This window comes from Engystomops pustulosus, chromosome 3, assembly GCF_040894005.1.
Source record: "Engystomops pustulosus chromosome 3, aEngPut4.maternal, whole genome shotgun sequence".
Taxonomy (NCBI): Eukaryota; Metazoa; Chordata; class Amphibia; order Anura; family Leptodactylidae; genus Engystomops; species Engystomops pustulosus.
This window is the reverse complement of record NC_092413.1, coordinates 149857788-149880216: the sequence shown is the minus strand read 5'-3', so window position 1 is coordinate 149880216 and position 22429 is coordinate 149857788. Positions and strand designations below refer to the sequence as shown.

The following is a 22429-nucleotide window of genomic DNA, read 5'->3' as shown; positions in this document are numbered from 1 at the left end:
ATACTACAGGGGCTGGGCAGGTTGTATACTACAGGAGGCTGTGACCAATGCATTTCCCACCCTCGGCTTATACTGGAGTCAATTGGTTTTCCCAGTTTTTTGTGTTGAAATTAGGGGTCTTGGATTATACTCGGGTCAGCTTATACTCGAGTATATACGGCCCATGGAAAACAATCAGAGATCAGCTGTAATTGTTATAAACAGCTTTGCAAAAATGAAACTTGAGCTCTGATTGGTCGCCATGGTCAACTAGAGAAGTTCTGCTCTCAGATGCTTCTGATAAATCTCCCCATGGACAAAGTCAGAGACTGTCAGTGAAAGAAGGAGACGGTGACTGAAAGAGATGTCAGAGACAGGGACTGAAATAGACATCAGAGACTGTGACTGAAAGAAAGAAGGTGACTTAAAGAGATGTCAGACGGTCAATGAAAGAAACAATCACTGAAAGAGAAAGACAGAGACAGCAAGAGAGAGAGATGCATATAAAATATTTTTTATTAATCCATTCTATTTTGTTATAGCTAAGAGCAGTTATTTCCTATCCCAGGCAGCGGGATCTACTGCTAGTATATATATATATATATATATCTATGTTAACACGGTGCAGAAAAGAAAATAACTCAGTGCTTGTATATTCAGTGACGGGTACTTCCTCAATGATAATGCTGTAGCACATCTCAGAACAAACAGTTCTCATTTAACCATTGTCCTGTGCCAGTGGATCCCCAGAGATAGAAGAATTACGCACATTTAAGCGATGAATGCCATCAGCACAAATCCAAACAGCACAAAAATGTGAATGAATTTGAGAGAAAAGCAAAACAAATGTGTATTAATGAATAGAGCACAGCATGATTTACTGAAGGAAATGTCACTGTTTGATGCCGTTCTCTTTCTGGATATTGCAAATGTGAAACACATGTGGTGCTTTTTTTAATGTATCCGTTTCTCTACACATATACCGTGTTTCCCGTGTTCTTATACTAATTTTTGCTCCTAAAGATGCATTAGGTCTTATTTTTAGGGGATATCTTATGTTTCCATGAACAAATCTTCACAATTAGTGTTGAACAAACTGTCAGTGATTTTATCCCATTAATTCTTCCCCCATGTCCCAACCTCTTACACTATCTAAATGCTCTACTAGTACTAATGTATGATGTGGGGGGGGGGGGGTATAGTAACTGCCGTTAGGTTATTTTCAGGGGAGGACTTGTATTTCTAAGCTTGAAAAAAAAAAAATTTCACTCTTATTTTTGGGGGATGCATTAGGGCACCAACACACAGGCAGCCTGAATTAAAGAGAACCCGTCATGCAAAATAACCCCCCTAAACTAAATATATTTTCATAAACTGCCATTAGAGAGCATTGCCTCTATCACTTCATTGTCCCTCTATATGCCTGTAAACCTAAGCAATGAGGTCGTAAAGCTGTATGCAAATGACCTGTGAGATGTCCAATGAGTCATTATCATATTCAAGCTGTCCACCTTATTCATGAGTGGGAGGCACAGCCACACCCCCAGTGCATGACTGACAGCTTGTATAATAACGTGAGGCTGTATAATGATGTGCTTCCTGGTGCTGGAGGCCACACCCCCTGCAGCCTGTGTGTGCATGTGTGTGTGTTTAGGAGAGATACAACAGCTCCAGGCAGCCATGTTACAGCAGAACATGTCAGATTCATGTGTAGCTGATGCCTGTGTCTCTCACCTGTATATTAGGATGATGCAGCATGTCAGCAGATGCAGCACACACCCTAGCCATGCTTTACTATACATTACACACAGACATGAGCAGGGGGAGGAGAGGGGAGGGGTAACAGGGGTGACCAGCCTCATTTACATAATAAAGAATAGATGATTTTACAATGAAAAATGTATGAAATAACTAGATAAAGGCTGGGATGGATCCTTGTGAGCTGCTCCAACAGGTAGTAGTGATAGGACTAGTGACACAGACCTGATGACAGGTGTCCTTTAAATATAACACAAATAAGTATTACTGAGTTTTCCACATCAGATGGATTTATCTTCTTCTAGCATTGACAAATTCCCATTATACTGCAGGTCTGGTGTACACCCAACAGGTTTTAACACTGTAGCAACAGAAAGTTCATGGTTCACCCTCAGTTGCGCGTAACAACCACAAACCAATAGGAGATTGTAAATTCCATTTACTAAATTCTCTCATAATGTGAGTGATGTTGAAGGGTTAACCGTGAATATTATTGTGCAAATACACATTTTTATATACACTTGGCTACAACAATCACTCCCGATGGCAGTTTCCTACAGGTTCCTTTACACCTTGTACACATTTGATAGGTCCTGCCAGATTTCTATGTAAAGATTCCTTCCGTCATAGCATGAATAGTAATTCTACATAATTCTACAAAAGAAAGAAAGCTGACCTTGTCCTCCAAGAAGAACATCTGCAGGAGGAAGGGGCAGGGAGGTAGACAGAAGGGAGAGAACTAGCAGACAGGAAATGATGATGTTGATGAAACCAGGGACTCCAACGATCCCACGAGTTTTCTGGCATGGAGTCAGGCATACTTTTTTCAGCTTTTAAACGTGAGTGAAACCATTAATGTTAGTTATACAAAAGATTGGGTATTAGTATTAAAAAGGCTATTAGAGCCTGTCATTAGGTGAAAATGTGTGTTCCTGATGACAGGTTAGGGGTTTTCCACTGCAAAAGCTATTAATGACCTATCCACACATCCAAAGGATAGGCCATTAATCTGCAAATGGTGGGAGGGTGGCAATAGACATCCCTGAAGCGGTTTAACTGCAATACTAGAAGAAGAGCTGGTTACAGGATGTTGATGTGATGTGGAACATGGTGCAGACCTTCTTAACCAGGTTACGGTTCTTTACTGTATGAAGTTAATTTTACCAATTAAATAAAAACAACTTTAAAATGGCTTTCAGAGAAGAATAAACTTGCAAAAGGACAACTTTGTCCATGTTGATAAAACCAAACATTAAAGTAGACTAAACTTTTGACAACATTTTGGAAATCAATTATGCAGATGATAAAAATTGACAGTGTAATATACTTTATTAAAATATATATTCCTGCCATTTTTCGAATTTAAGCATTTTGTGTAAATCAGCTTCTGTACCTGTTCTCCACCGATATAGCTGAGAGATAAAATAACCTGATTAGATAGCTGAAACATCAAGGGAAATGTTCCATGGGTATGGAAAGAGTTAATTTTCAGTTTACTTTCCTCATCTCTGCACAGGACTTCAGATTCACAGGCTGTTAAACTGTCTCACCCTGCCCGCCACTGCCCCTCCCTCTTCCTGATGTACAGGCAGAGGGAGGGGGGAACACAGGAAGTTGCAGCACACAGTGGGAGAGGAAAGTGTTCTAACCTTTCAGGCTTATTACCATAATTTTCTAAGTTGATTTTATATGGACGGAGGTCATGGATAACAAATATAAGAAAATGACCACATGGTGCCTGGATCTATGAGTGCCCCTGGTTTATCAACGTTTGATTTTGATGGTAGATTTCCTTTGATAAGCCCCATGTTATAGGTTTGCCCAACACACCGTAGCACGGCAAGTCCTACTTGCCCTGCCCCTCTCCATAAAAAATAGTAGCTGCACGACCGTAGATACGGTCAAATATAGAGCAGGCTCTACCTTTTTGTTGCTATGGCTCGGAACAGTGAGTGCTTGTTGCACTCACCATACCAAGCCCATGCGCCATAGCAAGCTTGCGGCTCTGCCCCCCCCCCCCGCCCGATGGTGAATGAGCCCTTACTTGAATAATTACTCAACATCCCCCTTTCTATTAGTATATGGTTATTATTTTTAGTCTCTTTCAGGTATGTTTGAAATGTTATGTAGGATTCCATGTGTCTGAAAATTACCTTTGTAGCACAGTTATGAAAGGACCAATGATAATTGCTATTACATACCATCACTTCCTTCAGGGTGTCCTGATCTATAGGGGTTATACTTCGGTTTTGGGGCTACTACAGGGGCAAACTTCTTGGGTGCTTGTTGAGTTGACACAGAAATGCTCGGTGCCCCAAACCCTTGTGTAGTTTCCATTCTGGCGGCCACATGTCCAAGGCCATCTCCTGAGCTCTTAGGCGGTAGCCACGATGGATGCGACATTGTTTCAATCTAGAAAAAAAAAATTTGAATCATGAATCATGTTTACAAAGAAAAATTGCATCAGGGCCCTGTAATATCTATTTTTTCTGCATGATCTGTATACACACCATAAACAAAATCTACAATGATTCATGATATTCATCATCTAGTTATTAAATAGCGATGAGATCAAAATTAAAGAGGTTACTCAGGAGTGTCCTTTGAAGAGGCCAGCAATGTTTGAACGGTTTGGGCCTCTGAATAAGGATAAATAACTTGCCCCACTGCTAAGGGCCAGTTCACATCTCTGTTAGGTCTTCATTCAGTTAATGTGAACCAGGAGTGGTTGTACACAAACCAGTTGTAAGTCTTCCAGCGACTAAACAAGGGCAAGGTAAAGATTTGCACCTGTTATACATGTGGAGGCTGTAGAAAACTGAGTACAGGTCTCATTCCTGTGGCTCAAGCCTTCCCATAGAATTCTAGATGGGAATGTGAAAAACAGGGATGCCACATGGGTGTCATCCGCATGCGGTCCGTGATTTTCAGCTCACCTGCTAGATACCAGTATCATGTCACCCCACAAAGCTGCGACAACCTAGTCACATTTACAAGCCTATAATTTTATTTGTTTAATTTGTGATTTTCAAGCTCTGCAAAAATGGATGACATACGGATAGCACAGGGATGGCTTGTGTGGATAAACAGCTTGGCAATGGATTACACACTGATGATATACAGACTGCTTAACTGCACCACGGATCCATTGTTTGCAGCCTGAGAACTGGAAACGTTCATGTGCATGTAGTGCATAACCCCTTAAACAATATGTTGAAATCTCTGGAGGGTATTTTAGGGTAGACAAAATAAGAATCTAAATCTTGGGAACACTCTTCTTTCCCTGATTTACTGTGTAAAAATCTGAGAGCCATTAATCTATCTTTCATGTAAATATCTGGTGTTAGACAGGTATTGCATTTTTTATTTTAATGTCTTAAGAATTAGGCAATAATTGGGCCTCTTTGCATATCAATGCTGATTAAGCCGTGTTCCTTGCCTAGCATCTGATTACAAATGATACCATTCAATTACACTGCTAGGAAATCCGTAATGAGGAAAAAAAACTGAACATCTCCAATACATTTTGAACATTTTTTTTACATTCTTGAGCTAAAACAGTTGGCACAATAAATGTATAATAAAAGGATTTTATCTCTCTATATCTTTATAAATATGTATCGGTGTTAAAAAAGATGCTTTACTCAATTTTAATCTGCAAATCTGCAAATCTAGTGGATTCCATACAGATTTTTTCCTCATGTGGAAGATCTGTAGCTTAAAGAGAACCAGTCAGAAAAATGAACCCCGTAAACTAAATATATTTTCATAAACTGCCATTAGAGAGCATTGCCTCTATCCCTTCATTGTCCCTCTACATGCCTGTAAACTTAAGCAATGAGGTCCTAAAGCTGTATGCAAATGACCTGTGAGATGTCCAATGAGTCATTAGCATATTCAAGCTGTCCAGCTTATTCATGAGTGGGAGGCACAGCCACACCCCCAGTGCTTGACTGATAGCCTGTATTATGATGTGAGCCTGTAGAATGATGTGCATCCTGGTGCTGGTGGCCACGCCCCCTGCAGCCTGTGTGGGTATGTGAGATACTTCTATACATATGACTGACAGCCTGTATAATGATGTGAGCCTGTATAATGATGTGCATCCTGGTGCTGTCGGCCACGCCTCCTGCAGCCTGTGTGTGTATGTGAGATACACCTATACATATGACTGACATCCTGTATAATGATGTGAGGTATAATGGTGTAAGGACTCCTCCATGTGCTTCCTGGTGCTGGCACCCCCTGCAGCCTGTGTGTGTATAGGAGAGATACAACATCTCCAGGCAGCCATGCTATAGCAGAACATGTCGGGTACTTGTGTAGCTGATGTCTGTGTCTCACACATGTGTATTAGGAGGATGCAGCATGTCAGCAGGTAAAGAACAGACAATAGCAATGCTTTACTATACATTACACACAGACATTAGCAGGGGGAGGAGAGGGGAGGGGTAACAGGGGTGACATCACTTTCTCTCTCCACGTGCTCAGCCTCATGCATAATGAAGAAAAGATTATTTTAGAATGGTTAATGTATGAATTGACTAGATAAAGGTTGGGATGGATCCTTGTGAGCTGCTCCAACAGGTAGTGGTTACAAAAATAGTGACAGAGACCTGATGACCTTTAACACAGAAGCAGTAAAGTGAATGTGATTTGGAAATGGTATTGTAGATGATCCGAGACACATTTCCAGGGCACGCTGCACTATACACAACACAAAATTGTGAATTAGACTCACCGGTAATTCGGTTTCCATCTAGTCCTCCATGACGGCCCACTAGGAGGATGACCCTTGACCTCTGTAGGGACAGGAAGCAGAGAGGTTAAAAGCCTCCCCCCACATCCTCCCGCCAGTGTCTACCAAATAACTACACCAGTGGAAGATACAACATATTTTTATTCTGTCTTGTTAGAATCACATACAGAATTTTCAAAGAAGTGAAAGAAACATGGGAGGGAAAAATATATAGGCCGTCATGGAGGACTAGATGGAAACCGAATTACCGGTGAGTCTAATTCACAATTTCCATAACGTCCCCCATGACGGCCCACTAGGAGATCTACAAAATTAGTAGAGTTAGGGTGGGACCACAGCCTGGAGAACCTTCTGACCGAAGGCGAGATCCTGTGAGTTGGGTAAGTCCAGCCGATAGTGTTTTGCAAAGGTGGATGAAGAAACCCAGGTGGCGGCTCTGCAGATTTGTTCAAGAGAAGCGCCCCTCTTCTCTGCCCAGGAGGCGGATATGGCTCTGGTGGAATGGGCTTTAAGGTTAGGAGGAACTTCCTTCCCTTGTTCTGTGTAACAGGAGGCTATGGCAGTCTTTAACCATCTGGCGATCGTGGTTTTGGATGCCTTTACCCCTTTGTTCTTCCCCTGAAACTGAACAAAGAGATTGTGATCTTTGCGCCAAGGTTTCGTAGCTTTTAAGTACTCTAAGACCGAGCGCCTTACATCCAGGGAATGCCACTCCAATTCCTTGCTTGAAGAAGGATTCCCGTAGAATGATGGAAGAAATATTTCTTGGTTCTTGTGAAACCTGGACGCCACTTTAGGAACAAAGCTTGGATCCAGAGTCAAAGTTATCCTGTCAGGGAGAATACACATATAGGGTTCTCTAATAGAAATGGCTTGGAGTTCCCCCAGCCTTCTAGCTGAGGTCACAGCTACTAATAAGGAAGTTTTTAAGGTTAGGTTTTTTATACTAGCGTCTTTTAAAGGCTCAAAGGGAGGCCTGGAGAGAGCATCTAGAACCAGGGAGAGATCCCAGGAGGGAACCCGTTTCAGAACCTGAGGCCTAATTCTATTTGCAGCAGCAATAAATCTTTTGACCCACCTGTGGTCCGCCAGGGGTTGGTCGAAGAATGCGCTCAGAGCCGAAATTTGGACTTTCAAAGTGCTAGTAGAAAGACCAATTTCTAGTCCTTTTTGCAGGAAGTCTAGTACCTGTAAAATATTTGGGTTAGACTGAGAGGGGGGATTAGCCCCACAAAAGGTCACAAACTTTTTCCATATCTTATGGTATATGGCGAAAGTAACCTTTTTCCTACTTGCCTTCAACGTAGTTATTACGGCCCGAGAGAGACCTTGGGACCTTAGGAACTCGAACTCAGGATCCAAGCCGCCAGACGGAGTCTTCCTGGATCGGGATGGAAAATCGGACCTTGGTATAGCAGGTCCTTCTGAATCGGTAGAATAAAGGGTTGCTGGACAGATAGGGACCTCAGCAGTGGGTACCAGCTTCTTTTTGGCCAGTTTGGGCAGATCAGGATCACCCTTGACCGGTCGAGCAAGATTTTCCTGAGTACTCTCGCAATTAGGGGAATTGGGGGAAAGGCATACATAAGACTTCCGCTCCAACGATGGCTGAACGCGTCCAAGTGATCTCTGGACTCGCCGGCCTCCAGAGAGAAGTATTGTTGGCATTTTGAATTCTCCCTCGTGGCGAATAGGTCTATTTGGGGCATGCCCCAGACGCTGGTTAGATGTAGGAAGATTTCCTGGTTGAGACACCATTCGTTCGGTAGGATCTCTCTCCTGCTGAGATAATCCGCTTCTCTGTTGAGGGATCCCTTCAAATGGGTGGCAGAGATGGAAAGGATGTTTTCTTCCGCCCACTGGAAGATGGTACGAGCCAGACTCGATAATACTGGAGATCTTGTACCCCCTTGTCTCCTTAAATAGGACACTGTCGAGACGTTGTCCGAGAGAATGTGGATATGATGATCCCTCAGATAGGCTGTGTTCGATCTTAGCGCTTCCCAGACCGCTCTTAACTCCCTGTAGTTTGAGCTGCTTTTTGCTTGGGCTAGAGTCCAGGACCCCTGCTCGTAGTGGGAAGGAAGGATTGCTCCCCAGCCTGAGCTGCTTGCGTCCGTCACTATGGTGATGGTTGGGAGGTGGTGCCAACATACTCCTTTCTCTAGGTTCCTTGATTCCATCCACCACAGCAGGTCCCTCTTTACAAAGGAAGGAATCCGGATCTTCTTGTCTAGACCTGAAGACTTCCTGTTCCAGAAGGTTAGGATCCAACTCTGAAGGATCCGAGTATGGCTCTGACTCCAGGCGACCGCAGGTAGGCATGCTGTGAGGAGCCCCAGGATCTTCATCGCCTGTCTGACTGGTACAGAGTCCTTCCGTCTGAATGAACGAATCTGATGCCTTATGTTGGATATTTTCTCCTGAGGAAGAAAAGACATTTGGTGAGTTGAGTCTAGAATGATCCCTAGAAAGGTCTTTCGAGTGGAGGGTACTAAACTTGATTTTTTCAGGTTGATTAACCACCCCAACTCTGTTAAAATTCTTAGGGAAGACTCTCTTGCCAAGATTAGTTTTTGTTTGTCTTTCCCTATAATTAGCAAATCGTCTAGGTAAGGGATGATTGATATGTCTTGTAGTCTTAAAAAGGCTACCACCTCCACCATGATCTTGGTAAAGACCCTTGGAGCCGATGAAATACCGAATGGAAGTGCACGGAATTGAAAGTGTAAGACAGAGCCCTCGGGAGAGAGAACCGAGAATCTTAGGAATCTCTGAGATGAGGGGTGAATAGGTACATGGTAATATGCGTCTTTTAGATCTAAAGTGCACATATAGGAGCCTGTGTGAATAAGTTGGGTAGCTGTTCTTACCGACTCCATGCGAAATCTTCTGTAAACGATGAAGCGGTTTAGCTCTTTCAAGTTGATAATTAGGCGATTTGATCCGTCTGGTTTTTTGACAAGGAACAACGGGGAGTAGAATCCCAATTTTTCTTGTTCTTGAGGGACCGGCACCACCACTCCCATGTGGATTAGATGAAACACTTCCTGCCAAATGAAGGAATGTGTAGAATGAGAGAGAGAGGGTAAGGGAGCGACAAACCTTGGAGAAGGGGGGGGTGATGAGAATTCTATCCTGTAGCCTGATTCCAAGATAGATAGTACCCAGGGATTCGAGGTGACCTTTGTCCACTGAGATAGGAATCCCAGGAGACGCCCCCCCACTCTGGCGTCATTGTTTCTTGTTTCCTGGACCCTCTGGGAGGTTAGAGAAAAGGAACCCCCTTCCCCTTCCTCCTTTGGGATAACTCCACCGTCCTTGCTTACCTTTGCCACGGTAAGTCTCTCCGGTGTTCCTAAAAGGACGAAAGGAAGATTTCTTGGGTACTGTTTTGGACTCTGGAAATCCCCTTTTTCTGTCGGACGCCTTTTCGAGTATAGCGTCCAATTCGGGTCCGAACACAAAGTCTCCGGAGAAAGGAATGCTGCACAATTTGGATTTAGAGCGGATGTCCCCGCTCCACTGTTTCAGCCATAAGGCCCTCCTGGTGGCATTGGTAAGAGCTCCTTCTTTTGCAGCAAACCTTATTCCTTCGGCAGATGCGTCAGCAAGGAAGGCAGTAGCAGATCTTAACAATGGTATGCTTTCCAGTAAGTCTTCTCTGGGAGTACCCTCCCGGATATGGGACTCTAATTTCCCCAGCCAGAAATATAGTGTTCTTGCTACCGAAGTGGCTCCTAAGTTCGATTTTAGGCTTAGCATGGAAGTTTCCCACGCTTTCTTTAAAAGGGCTTCTGATTTCCTGTCCATTGGGTCTCTTAACTGAGCCGAATCTTCAAAGGGCAGGTCCATCTTCCTAGAGACCTTGGAAACCTGTACATCAACTTTGGGGAACGAGTCCCAATCCTTTGACTCTTCAGGGTCGAAGACTAAGCGTTTCCTGAAATTCTTAGAGACCGCGATTTTCCTCTCAGGGTCTCTCCATTCCTGACTAATTAGACCCCTAAGGGTATCATTGAGGGGAAAGACACGCTGTTTCCTGGCTTTGAGTCCCCCAAATAGTTCATCTTCGCGAGAAAGAGGGGGTTCCTCGTCCTCGAGGTTCAATGTATCTCTCATAGCTTTCAGAAGATCGTCCAGATCCTCATTTTGGAATAAGTAGCGGGAACATGTTGCTTGCTCACGATCCTGATGATCCTGGTCTCCCGCCAGAGAGCAGGAGGGAGAGTCTGAAATACACCCCTCTTCTTCCTCTGAGGAGGAAGCCGATACTATCCGAGCTTTCTTACGTGGGGGTGGGGCTCCCTGCGTAGCCACCGCCACTGAAGAAACCACCTTCTCGTCTATAAAGGACTTAAGCTCGTCCATAAAAGACGTTTTCTCCTCCCGCATGAATTCTTCTATGCAGAGTCTGCAGATCGGTTTCTTATAGCCCTCTAGTAGTGTACGGAAGCACATACTGCATTTTTTAACAGGAATCCTGCTTTTTTCAGGTTTTTCTCTACTCTTTTCCTTTCCTGATTTCTCTTCCTTGCCTTTCCCCTTAGAAACTTGCTCCTAGGGAAGGAAGGCAAGGAGACAATGACTTGGAGCTCACACAAAAAACAGTTGTATATGTTGCCATACAGCACCACTCACGTGCACCGGGGGGTGGAGTAGGCCCAAGTCTGCCTCATCAGCCATTATGATGTCTGGGACGGCCGGCCAAGAAGAAAACGAGTCATAGACCTCAGACCAACTGACTACCCGCTATTTGAGGATTTAAATACCTGCATGGGGAGCCCATCCCCCTGTCGGTGGCTCCTACTGCGTCCCGCGCCCGGTCCGCGGTCACTTCCGGTCGCGACCGGAAGTCGTCATCGAACAGGGGGAATTCTGGGAAACGTAGTTTCCTGCGTCCGCGCGAGAGTCTGGTGACCAGCCCGCCGGAGAGGACGCCAGCCGGAACGAAGATAACTTCCAGGGAGAGCCCGCAGCCGCCGGGCTAACCGAGGATCTGTCCGGAGGGGAACTTGGACCGCAGTCGGCGTAACCCCAGGTAAGGCTTGGTGAGTATGGAGATCCTTCTCCGTTTTTTTTTTTTTTTTTTCAAAACGTCCCCCCCCCCCCTTAGGAGGAGAGAGACCCTCTCTTGACCTGACCCCTGTAGGGACAGGAAGACACTGGCGGGAGGATGTGGGGGGAGGCTTTTAACCTCTCTGCTTCCTGTCCCTACAGAGGTCAAGGGTCATCCTCCTAGTGGGCCGTCATGGGGGACGTTATGGAAAACAGAGGCGTTCTGGTGCACAGTCTAACTGTGTGACACATTTATCATGCAGAGTCCGACAGAAATGGTGTTCCATGCTCCGTGTTAATCCGTTGTATTTATTCTGAACGGTGCAGAACATGAAGCGGACAATTCAGCGGGACAGAGGTGGAATTCTGCAAGATGTTTCCTAACAAATATTATGAGTTGTATGCATCACCATGAGTTGTAATATATTGCTAGGTGCACAAGGGGAATTGGCAATAATAACATAGCATAGTTTCATCATTGTTGTCAGCACCTATCCAGGTTATTTATCCTTGCGTCCTATAAAGTGGATGTAAATGTCCACTGGAATTTTTAAGATAAATTAAAAAAAGACAGGGCCATCATTATGTCAGAAACATTTAGTAATAGAGACACAAAGGTAGGAATTTGTCATAAGCCACGACATTCCCCCACCCAGTCACGGAGGATACATCACAGGGCAAGAGCTCTTCATGTATCAGTTCGGGCAGCTGCGTTGCCCAGCATAGTTTTGAGTAAAAACCTGCTAACAAAAGTGTGCAGGCAGGGGGCAGGAACAGGGTCGCGCCCCTTCACACCCACATGAACTGGAGGTGGCATAGTCACAATGATAATTGCATTTTCTTGTAATGTGCGAGAAATACCTGGAAACTATCATAAAAGCACTGATAAATTTCCCCCATAGTAGCTAAAGGTGACCACAACAGAAGTACATTGGTTAGCCAAAACCGTCAAACGGCATGTATATGATTTGGTTGAGTGAAGGGCATGTCAGTAAAGAAAAGGAGCAAGTATGTGTAATGGGAAGTCGAGGAAAGACCTACCTGCCAAACAAGCTACTATGGTCACAGCTACTAAGTATAAGGGCAGCTTGGCTATCTCAATCTGGAGACCAAATATTTTCTATTATGCTGAAGGGAAGATAGCGAGCAGGAACCTCACTTCCATATTTTCACCTGACCAGGTTATTGTCTTGCTTTGTATATTTACCCCATGATCGGTAAAGCGCTACAGAATACGGTTGGGGAAAGGGCACCGATTTGGCAAGCTCTGTGCACCACTGCGTAATCTGTGTGCGCTATAATTAATATATATAAAATATTATTATTAATTAAAAAAAATAATATATACATATATATTTTTTAAATAATAATAATATTATATATATATATATATATATATATATATATATATATATATATATATATATATATATATTAGTATGGTGCTATATAAAGATGTATTATTATTATTAGAGAACCTCTGCTCCTGTAGTCATTTGTTTTTTATACAACACATTACCCGCATAAAATAAAAGCCTACCGCTCCCTCGGCTACTAATAGGGAATAAGACCAAAGTCCTAAATACATACATTTGCAGGGCCCATCTAATTTTGAATAAGTAAACAGACATAAAAAGAGAGCTGCATATAAAACAAAAATAAATTCACTGATATTTTGAAGTATTTCTATTGCACTTTATATAGGATTTATATTAACTGTGGAGTTGATAAGGAACAAGGAGTGGTGTTTATTTGATGTGATCGCCACAAATTTGCATGTTTTGAATGGTATTAGCAACTCAGCTGTGATGCTATGTGCCTTTTTGGTGACTTTGGCGAATATATTTTTGTCGCTTTCCTTCATACTAGGATGGAGGCTATTGTGGACACGTACAACATTCTCAGGAACTTGTTGGAGATGTGGAAGGATTTGCGCTTCCTGACAAAGTACATACGTGAAGAAGCCTTTTTTAATACTTTGTCGCTATTCGCCTCTTACTCTAATTTGTTGTGTACGATTATGCCAAGGTACTTTTAGGTGCTCACCCGTTCTATTTCTTGGCCTTTGATTTTAATGGAATTACGCCCGGGTATGTCCCTTCACACAAACACAAAGCATGTGATATTACAGGCATATACCTCACATATTCCAGTTTCATATTTCAGAACTTCTTGTCATTTTTCAAATTTATCACATTTTATTTTTGAATTTCTAATGCTCATTACAAAAAAGGTTCAGCTTCAGCATATGCTCAGAATGCTTCCCCAATGAGCTGTGATTCTTCTATTCAGTGTGTTCATCTTCAGTGTTTACTTGAAAAATATGTTTTTAAGACATTGCAAATCATGAACCTCAACAATTGTGTGAAAGACTGTCAAAAAAAGGGATAAAATGTTTTTTCTAGCAGAAACAAATGGTGTGTTAAAATGTGTAAAAATGTAAAAATGTTAAATCTAAAAATGAAATTAAAAAATAAATATATCAATATCTCTGATGACACTGGATTGATAAAAAAAGATAGATGCTTAAAATGCTGCACTTAAATACTATACCTGGTTATGATCCCTTAAAGTTTCGCTCGCGCCTCCTTCTGCCCCTTCCACTGTATGAGATAACAGCAGGCAGGCAGGCTTCTGCACAGGGTAAAAGCCTGTGAAGCTACAGCATGAAGGGGCACTGGAAACACCCCCAGAGCCCTTCTGGCTAATTAGCATAATCTTAAAAGTTGATTACAGCAGTCACAGTGTCTATATCTATGAGTAAGTGTCCCTGGTTTACCATACTTTATTTTGATGGTAGAAGTTGTGCTTACAGATGGAAGAACAATAGATGTATGGATAGTTAACTTTCCTCAAAAGGCTTCCAAAGATATAAGGAATTCACACATAATGGTACCAACCCTATAATAGTTTAGCATTTTTTTTTCCAGTCACTTATTTAACATAACTTTGGTTACATGGTGACTTTGCTAGGCACAATGAACATTTTGGGGGGATTCATTCATTGGTCTCTTCTGCTACTTTTTGCAACTTTTTTTGTCCCATTGGAGACAAATAAGACTCAACTGATACAAATATGTCTTAACTGAAATTAAAAAAAAAGTCTTAAAAAGAAATAGAATAAACCAGATAAAGTAGTGAAAATTCATGCAAGGTATCGGATTTGTAGAAATCGGGTTACTGTACAGAAGGTGTAGTGAGAAGTGATCGCATTCTGTAAAAAGATTCAACATAACTTATACATCATAAACTGTGCTCCTATTTCTAGGGAGTATAAAAGTCACAATTGGAGCCATCTATAAAACCAACTTATCTGAATAATGAAACACATCCCAAAATTCACAGTGAAAGGGGTGGAGTACCCCAGCTCAAATAAACTTTCTAAATAAAGCCTCTGAAAAATGCCTGCTAAAAATCTTGTGAAAACTTGACCACGTTTTTGCTTCCACTGTGGCTTGTGTATAAAGGCAAAACCGGGATGATGAACTGTGAAAGAACACATAGTCACCTTTACAAGAGGAGACAGAAAGCTGGGGCGCAAAATAGCTCTGAAATTGTGAATTAGACTCACCGGTAATTCGGTTTCCATCTAGTCCTCCATGACGGCCCACTAGGAGGATGACCCTTGACCTCTGTAGGGACAGGAAGCAGAGAGGTTAAAAGCCTCCCCCCCACATCCTCCCGCCAGTGTCTACCAAATAACTACACCGGTGGAAGATACAACATATTTTTATTCTGTCTTGTTTGAATCACATACAGAATTTTCAATAAAGTGAAAGAAGCATGGGAGGGAAAAATATATAGGCCGTCATGGAGGACTAGATGGAAACCGAATTACCGGTGAGTCTAATTCACAATTTCCATAACGTCCCCCATGACGGCCCACTAGGAGATCTACAAAATTAGTAGAGTTAGGGTGGGACCACAGCCTGGAGAACTTTCTGACCGAAGGCGAGATCCTGTGAGTTGGGTAAGTCCAGCCGATAGTGTTTTGCGAAGGTGGATGAAGAAACCCAGGTGGCAGCTCTGCAGATTTGTTCAAGAGAAGCACCCCTCTTCTCTGCCCAGGAGGCGGATATGGCTCTGGTGGAATGGGCTTTAAGGTTAGGAGGAACTTCCTTCCCCTGTTCTGTGTAACAAGAGGCTATGGCAGTCTTTAACCATCTGGCGATCGTGGTTTTGGATGCCTTTACCCCTTTGTTCTTCCCCTGAAACTGAACAAAGAGATTGTGATCCTTGCGCCAGGGTTTTGTAGCTTTTAAGTACTCTAAGACCGAGCGCCTTACATCCAGGGAATGCCACTCCAATTCCTTGCTTGAAGAAGGATTCCCGTAGAATGATGGAAGAATTATTTCTTGATCTTTGTGAAACCTGGACGCCACTTTGGGAACAAAGCTTGGATCCAGAGTCAGAGTTATCCTGTCAGGGAGAATACACATATAGGGTTCTCTAATAGAAATGGCTTGGAGTTCCCCCAGCCTTCTAGCTGAAGTCACAGCTACTAATAAGGAAGTCTTTAAAGTTAAGTTTTTTATACTAGCGTCCTTTAAAGGCTCAAAGGGAGGTCTGGAGAGAGCATCCAGAACCAGGGAGAGATCCCAGGAGGGAACCCGCTTCAGAATCTGAGGCCTAATTCTATTTGCAGCAGCAATAAATCTTTTGACCCACCTGTGGTCCGCCAGGGGATGGTCGAAGAATGCGCTCAGAGCCGAAATTTGGACTTTCAGAGTGCTAGTAGAAAGACCAATTTCTAGTCCTTTTTGCAGGAAGTCTAGTACCTGTAAAATATTTGGGTTAGACTGAGAGGGGGGATTAGCCCCACAAAAGGTCACAAACTTTTTCCATATCTTATGATATATGGCGAAAGTAACCTTTTTCCTACTTGCCTTCAACGTAGTTATTACAGCCCGAGAGAGACCTTGGGACCTTAGGAACTCGAACTCAGGATCCAAGCCGCCAGACGGAGTCTTCCTGGATCGGGATGGAAAATCGGACCTTGGTATAGAAGGTCCTTCTGAATCGGTAGAATAAAAGGTTGCTGGACAGATAGGGACCTCAACAGTGGGTACCAGCTTCTTTTTGGCCAGTTTGGGCAGATCAGGATCACCCTTGACCGGTCGAGCAAGATTTTCCTGAGTACTCTCGCAATTAGGGGAATTGGGGGAAAGGCATACATGAGACTTCCGCTCCAACGATGGCTGAACGCGTCCAAGTGATCTCTGGACTCGCCGGCCTCCAGAGAGAAGTATTGTTGGCATTTTGAATTCTCCCTCGTGGCGAATAGGTCTATTTGGGGCATGCCCCAGACGCTGGTTAGATGTAGGAAGATCTCCTGGTTGAGACACCATTCGTTCGGTAGGATCTCTCTCCTGCTGAGATAATCCGCTTCTCTGTTTAGGGATCCCTTCAAATGAGTGGCAGAGATGGAAAGGATGTTTTCTTCCGCCCACTGGAAGATGGTACGAGCCAGACTCGATAATACTGGGGATCTTGTACCCCCTTGTCTCCTTAAATAGGACACTGTCGAGACGTTGTCCGAGAGAATGTGGATATGATGATCCCTCAGATAGGCTGTGTTCGATCTTAGCGCTTCCCAGACCGCTCTTAACTCCCTGTAGTTTGAGCTGCTTTTTACTTGGGCTAGAGTCCAGGACCCTTGCTCGTAGTGGGAAGGAAGGATTGCTCCCCAGCCTGAGCTGCTTGCGTCTGTCACTATGGTGATGGTTGGGAGGTGGTGCCAACATACCCCTTTCTCTAGGTTCCTTAATTCCATCCACCACAGCAGGTCCCTCTTTACAAAGGAAGGAATCCGGATCTTCTTGTCTAGACCTGAAGACTTCCTGTTCCAGAAAGTTAGGATCCAATTCTGAAGGATCCGAGTATGGCTCTGACTCCAGGCGACTGCAGGTAGGCATGCTGTGAGGAGCCCCAGGATCTTCATCGCCTGTCTGACTGGTACAGAGTCCTTTCGTCTGAATGAACGAATCTGATGCTTTATGTTGGATATTTTCTCCTGAGGAAGAAAAGACATTTGGTGAGTTGAGTCTAGAATGATCCCTAGAAAGGTCTTTCGAGTGGAGGGTACTAAACTTGATTTTTTCAGGTTGATTAACCACCCCAACTCTGTTAAAATTCTTAGGGAAGACTCTCTTGCCAAGATTAGTTTTTGTTTGTCTTTCCCTATAATTAGCAAGTCGTCTAGGTAAGGGATGATTGATATGTCTTGTAGTCTTAAAAAGGCTACCACCTCCACCATGATCTTGGTAAAGACCCTTGGAGCCGATGAGATACCGAATGGAAGTGCACGGAATTGAAAGTGTAAGACAGAGCCCTCGGGAGAGAGAACCGAGAATCTTAGGAATCTCTGAGATGAGGGGTGAATAGGTACATGATAGTATGCATCTTTTAGATCTAAAGTGCACATATAGGAGTCTGTGTGAATAAGTTGGGTAGCTGTTCTTACCGACTCCATGCGAAATCTTCTGTAAACGATGAAGCGGTTTAGCTCTTTCAAGTTGATAATTAGGCGATTTGATCCATCTGGTTTTTTGACAAGGAACAACGGGGAGTAGAATCCCAATTTTTCTTGTTCTTGAGGGACCGGCACCACCACTCCCATGTGGATTAGATGAAATACTTCCTGCCAAATGAAGGAATGTGTAGAGTGAGAGAGAGATGGTAAGGGAGCGACAAACCTTGGAGAAGGGGGGGGTGATGAAAATTCTATCCTGTAGCCTGATTCCAAGATAGACAGTACCCAGGGATTCGAGGTGACCTTTGTCCACTGGGATAGGAATCCCAGGAGACGCCCCCCCACTCTGGCGTCATTGTTTCTTGTTTCCTGGACCCTCTGGGAGGTTAGAGAAAAGGAAACCCCTTCCCCTTCCTCCTTTGGGATAACTCCACCGTCCTTGCTTACCTTTGCCACGGTAAGTCTCTCCGGTGTTCCTAAAAGGACGAAAGGAAGATTTCTTGGGTATTGTTTTGGACTCTGGAAATCCCCTTTTTCTGTCAGACGCCTTTTCGAGTATAGCGTCCAATTCGGGTCCGAACACAAAGTCCCCGGAAAAAGGAATGCTGCACAATTTGGATTTAGAGCGGATGTCCCCGCTCCACTGTTTCAGCCATAAGGCCCTCCTGGTGGCATTGGTAAGAGCTCCTTCTTTTGCAGCAAACCTTATTCCTTCAGCAGATGCGTCAGCAAGGAAGGCAGTAGCTGATCTTAGCAATGGTATGCTTTCCAGTAAGTCTTCTCTGGGAGTACCCTCCCGGATATGGGACTCTAATTTCCCCAGCCAGAAATATAGTGTTCTTGCCACCGAAGTGGCTCCTAAGTTTGACTTTAGGCTTAGCATGGAAGTTTCCCACGCTTTCTTTAAAAGGGCTTCAGATTTCCTGTCCATCGGGTCTCTTAGCTGAGCCGAATCTTCAAAGGGCAGGTCCATCTTCCTAGAGACCTTGGAAACCTGTACATCAACTTTGGGGAATGAGTCCCAATCCTTTGACTCTTCAGGGTCGAAGACTAAGCGTTTCCTGAAATTCTTAGAGACCGCGATTTTTCTCTCAGGGTCTCTCCATTCCTGACTAATTAGACCCCTAAGGGTATCGTTGAGGGGAAAAACACGCTGTTTCCTGGCTTTGAGTCCCCCAAATAGTTCATCTTCGCGAGAAAGAGGGGGTTCCTCGTCCTCGAGGTTCAATGTATCTCGCATAGCTTTCAGAAGATCATCCAGATCCTCATTTTGGAATAAGTAGCGGGAGCATGTTGCCTGCTCACGATCCTGATGATCCTGGTCTCCCGCCAGAGAGCAGGAAGGAGAGTCTGAAATGCATCCCTCTTCTTCCTCTGAGGAGGAAGCCGATACTATCCGAGCTTTCTTACGTGGGGGGGCTCCCTGCGTAGCCGCCGCCACTGAAGAAACCACTTTCTCGTCTATAAAGGACTTAAGCTCGTCCATAAAAGACGTTTTCTCCTCCCGCATGAATTCATCGATACAGGGTTTGCAGATCGGTTTCTTATAGCCTTCTAGTAGTGTACGGAAGCACATACTGCATTTTTTAACAGGAATCCTGCTTTTTTCAGGCTTTTCTCTACTCTTTTCAGACTTTCCTGATTTCTCTTCCTTGCCTTTCCCCTTAGAAACTTGCTCCTAGGGAAGGAAGGCAAGGAGACAATGACTTGGAGCTCACAACAAAAAACAATTGTATATGTTGCCATACAGCACCACTCACGTGCACCGGGGGGTGGAGTAGGCCCAAGTCTGCCTCATCAGCCATTACGATGTCTGGGACGGCCAGCCAAGAAGAAACAAGTCATAGACCTCAGACCAACTGACTACCCGCTTTTGAGGATTTAAATACCTTCATGGGGAGCCCATCCCCCTGCCGGTGGCCTCCACTGCGTCCCGCGCCCGGTCCGCGGTCACTTCCGGTCGCGACCGGAAGTCGTCATCGAACAGGGGGAATTCTGGGAAACGTAGTTCCCTGCGTCCGCGCGAGAGTCTGGTGGACCAGCCCGCCGGAGAGGACGCCAGCCGGAACGATGTTACCGTCCAGGGAGAGCCCGCAGCCGCCGGGCTAACCGAGGATCTGTCCGGAGGGGAACTTGGACCGCAGTCGGCGTAACCCCAGGTAAGGTTGGTAAGTATGGAGATCCTTCTCCGTTTTTTTTTTTTTTTTTTAAAAACGTCCCCCCCCCCCCCTAGGAGGAGAGAGACCCTCTCTTGACCTGACCCCTGTAGGGACAGGAAGACACTGGCGGGAGGATGTGGGGGGGAGGCTTTTAACCTCTCTGCTTCCTGTCCCTACAGAGGTCAAGGGTCATCCTCCTAGTGGGCCGTCATGGGGGACGTTATGGAAAACATCAATTTTTAGATCTAAATATGGCAAAATACAGAGTCAGCTGGGAATTCCTGCCAAAGGGACACCGAAATCTTCCAATTGTTTATTTTTTCATATTTTACATTTGACAAACACATACTTGTGCTAAGTGCCAGGTCTGAGGTTCTTCTGCTGCCAACTGAAAGCCCGGCCAGAAAAGATTGCCAAACTATTTATAACCCGGATTACCATTTAGTCTTATTTTTCACAGTACTCCTGTGCAAAACTGGAAAATACAGGGTAGAGGGGAAAACAGAAATTTTATTAAGGCATCTACAGTGACATGAGCTACACACCCTTCCCAAATAAAACGATTGGAGTAATAAAATGTGGTCAAACTGCAAGCTTCAGACCTGAACACATTTCAGTGTCAAGTAACATTATGTAACATTATGACTATTCATGACTACAGGATTGAGCAATCGCCAGACTGAAGCACTTCACACAGAAGGGTTTTTCACAGCTGAGGTAACAGGACACATGTGAGAACAGATTACCCTAAAATTTGGGTCACCTAAGACAGGTCATCTAATATTATTCTACTGGTTTAGGGCAATTCGCCCCAGTGTTATGGTCATCCAGATAACGTTAAAAAAAGTTCTACAAATAGTAAATAGTTGTCTACTAGACATTCTAGGAGGGGAAATCTGTTTTGCTTTTTGCCCCCTCAAAAAGTTCAGCTTTAATGTGTCGGACACCAGTTGCGCACCTTATACAGACTTCTGCATCTAAGAAAACAAGTTTTTAAGTCGACACCGCAGATTCAATAGTGTAAAAATCAGGCAAATGATAATCATACTGCTCATTTTAAAATCTATTTATTATTCCATACTGACTGGTTGCATCATCAAACTCTGCATAAATATATATTACAGATTTAAAGGGCTTGTAGCAACAGGATAGGGGATAACAAGCTGATTAGTGAGGGTCGGACTGCGGGGACCCCCACCAATAATAGAAAGGGTCCTGTTCTCAAGAAAGGGTGGAGCAGCAGACTGAGAACGTGGTCAATTTTCATGGGGATTTGTCCCCTTCACAAAGCACTTCGTAATATCACAAGCGGAACTAGCGCAATACATAACTGTTGTCAGCTGTATTTAACAGCTGACACACTGCTCTAATACCCGCAACTGGAGATACCACCAATCGTGGGTTATAGCCGTGTAGTATATAGCCAGCCAGCCCCGTGTAGTATATAGCCAGCCAGCCCCGTGTAGTATATAGCCAGCCCCGTGTAGTATATAGCCAGCCAGCCCCGTGTAGTATATAGCCAGCCCCGTGTAGTATATAGCCAGCCAGCCCCGTGTAGTATATAGCCAGCCAGCCCCGTGTAGTATATAGCCAGCCAGCCCCGTGTAGTATATAGCCAGCCAGCCCCGTGTAGTATATTTCTACTCTCTGCTATAACAGGCGCATCCATGTGGTCTGTCGGCCGGCACACACTTCGACTTAATCAGCGTCAAACCCCACATCATAGTGTGTGCTGGGCAGCAGAGCACATGGCTGCGCCTCTGCGGGCTAATACAGCAGAGAAGAAAGAAGAAGAGCCGCACGGAGCATTGGGCAGCTGTGCCAAACAGCCGGAGTGCCAGAAGGCAGGTATGCAAGTTTAATTTTTATAGACTCGTGTATAGGCCGAGGTAGGTTTTTTCAGCACATTTTTACAGACACCTTACAGCTGATCATTGCAAACTGGGACTACAGTAAAGCATCCAGAGAGCTTCACCAGAGGTCAGAGGGGTCTGTCTGTAACTATGGGTTGTCTGTAAGCCAGGTGTCCTTAAGTAGGGGACATACTTAAAAAGAAGAAAAAAAGTTACATTTTTTCCATTTTTGTTTTTATTATTAGAAAATTTGGGAAAATATTTAAAACAAAAAAACAACTATGTAAATGAGGCATCACTGGAATCAGTGACCCGGAGAATAAAGATAACATTTTCATGGTGCTGATCTATAGATGCCCCAAAATTAAGTACCTGTAAAGTGCATCTCTTC

General features: G+C 44.1%; 3 protein-coding genes across 11 annotated transcripts in view; all 3 read right to left on the bottom strand.

Annotated features, from left to right (window-relative positions):
* Positions 1-22429, bottom strand: part of LPP (LIM domain containing preferred translocation partner in lipoma) — a 175503-nt gene that overhangs the window by 101236 nt on the left and 51838 nt on the right. For all 6 annotated transcript variants that reach the window (XM_072142548.1, XM_072142549.1, XM_072142552.1 and 3 more), the window contains one exon: positions 3939-4149. In XM_072142548.1, the coding sequence (XP_071998649.1) occupies positions 3939-4140 (202 nt within the window). In that variant the 5' untranslated portion in view covers positions 4141-4149. The remainder of the gene's footprint in view (positions 1-3938; positions 4150-22429) is intronic.
* Positions 6517-8821, bottom strand: LOC140122101 (uncharacterized). Of its 3 annotated transcripts, none has more exons than XM_072142544.1 (2): positions 7193-8821; positions 6517-7120 (listed from the first exon to the last, which is right to left on the bottom strand). In XM_072142544.1, the coding sequence occupies exons 1-2, from the start codon at positions 8819-8821 to the stop codon at positions 6818-6820; spliced, it is 1932 nt and encodes a 643-aa protein (XP_071998645.1). In that variant the 3' UTR covers positions 6517-6817. The 3 variants fall into 3 exon arrangements, with proteins under 3 accessions (XP_071998645.1, XP_071998648.1, XP_071998647.1); XM_072142547.1 differs by having other exon boundaries at positions 6517-7325; positions 7575-8821; XM_072142546.1 differs by having other exon boundaries at positions 6517-7684; positions 7793-8821.
* On the bottom strand, positions 15143-17469 carry LOC140122100 (uncharacterized). 2 transcript variants are annotated; one of them, XM_072142542.1, is made up of 2 exons: positions 15841-17469; positions 15143-15768 (listed from the first exon to the last, which is right to left on the bottom strand). In XM_072142542.1, exons 1-2 carry the CDS (start codon positions 17467-17469, stop codon positions 15466-15468), a joined length of 1932 nt encoding a protein of 643 aa, XP_071998643.1. In that variant the 3' UTR covers positions 15143-15465. The 2 variants fall into 2 exon arrangements, with proteins under 2 accessions (XP_071998643.1, XP_071998644.1); XM_072142543.1 differs by having other exon boundaries at positions 15143-15973; positions 16223-17469.

What these genes read in the sequence shown, in the direction of transcription:
- LOC140122100 (XM_072142542.1), bottom strand. Translation starts at nt 17,469, where the DNA reads ATGCCTACCTGCAGTCGCCTGGAGTCAGAGCCATACTCGGATCCTTCA. An exon ending in TGGAGTGGCATTCCCTGGAT is followed by an intron (nt 15,769 to 15,840) that starts GTAAGGCGCTCG and finishes CTCTTTGTTCAG; the next exon opens with TTTCAGGGGAAGAACAAAGG.
- LOC140122101 (XM_072142544.1), bottom strand. Translation starts at nt 8,821, where the DNA reads ATGCCTACCTGCGGTCGCCTGGAGTCAGAGCCATACTCGGATCCTTCA. An exon ending in TGGAGTGGCATTCCCTGGAT is followed by an intron (nt 7,121 to 7,192) that starts GTAAGGCGCTCG and finishes CTCTTTGTTCAG; the next exon opens with TTTCAGGGGAAGAACAAAGG.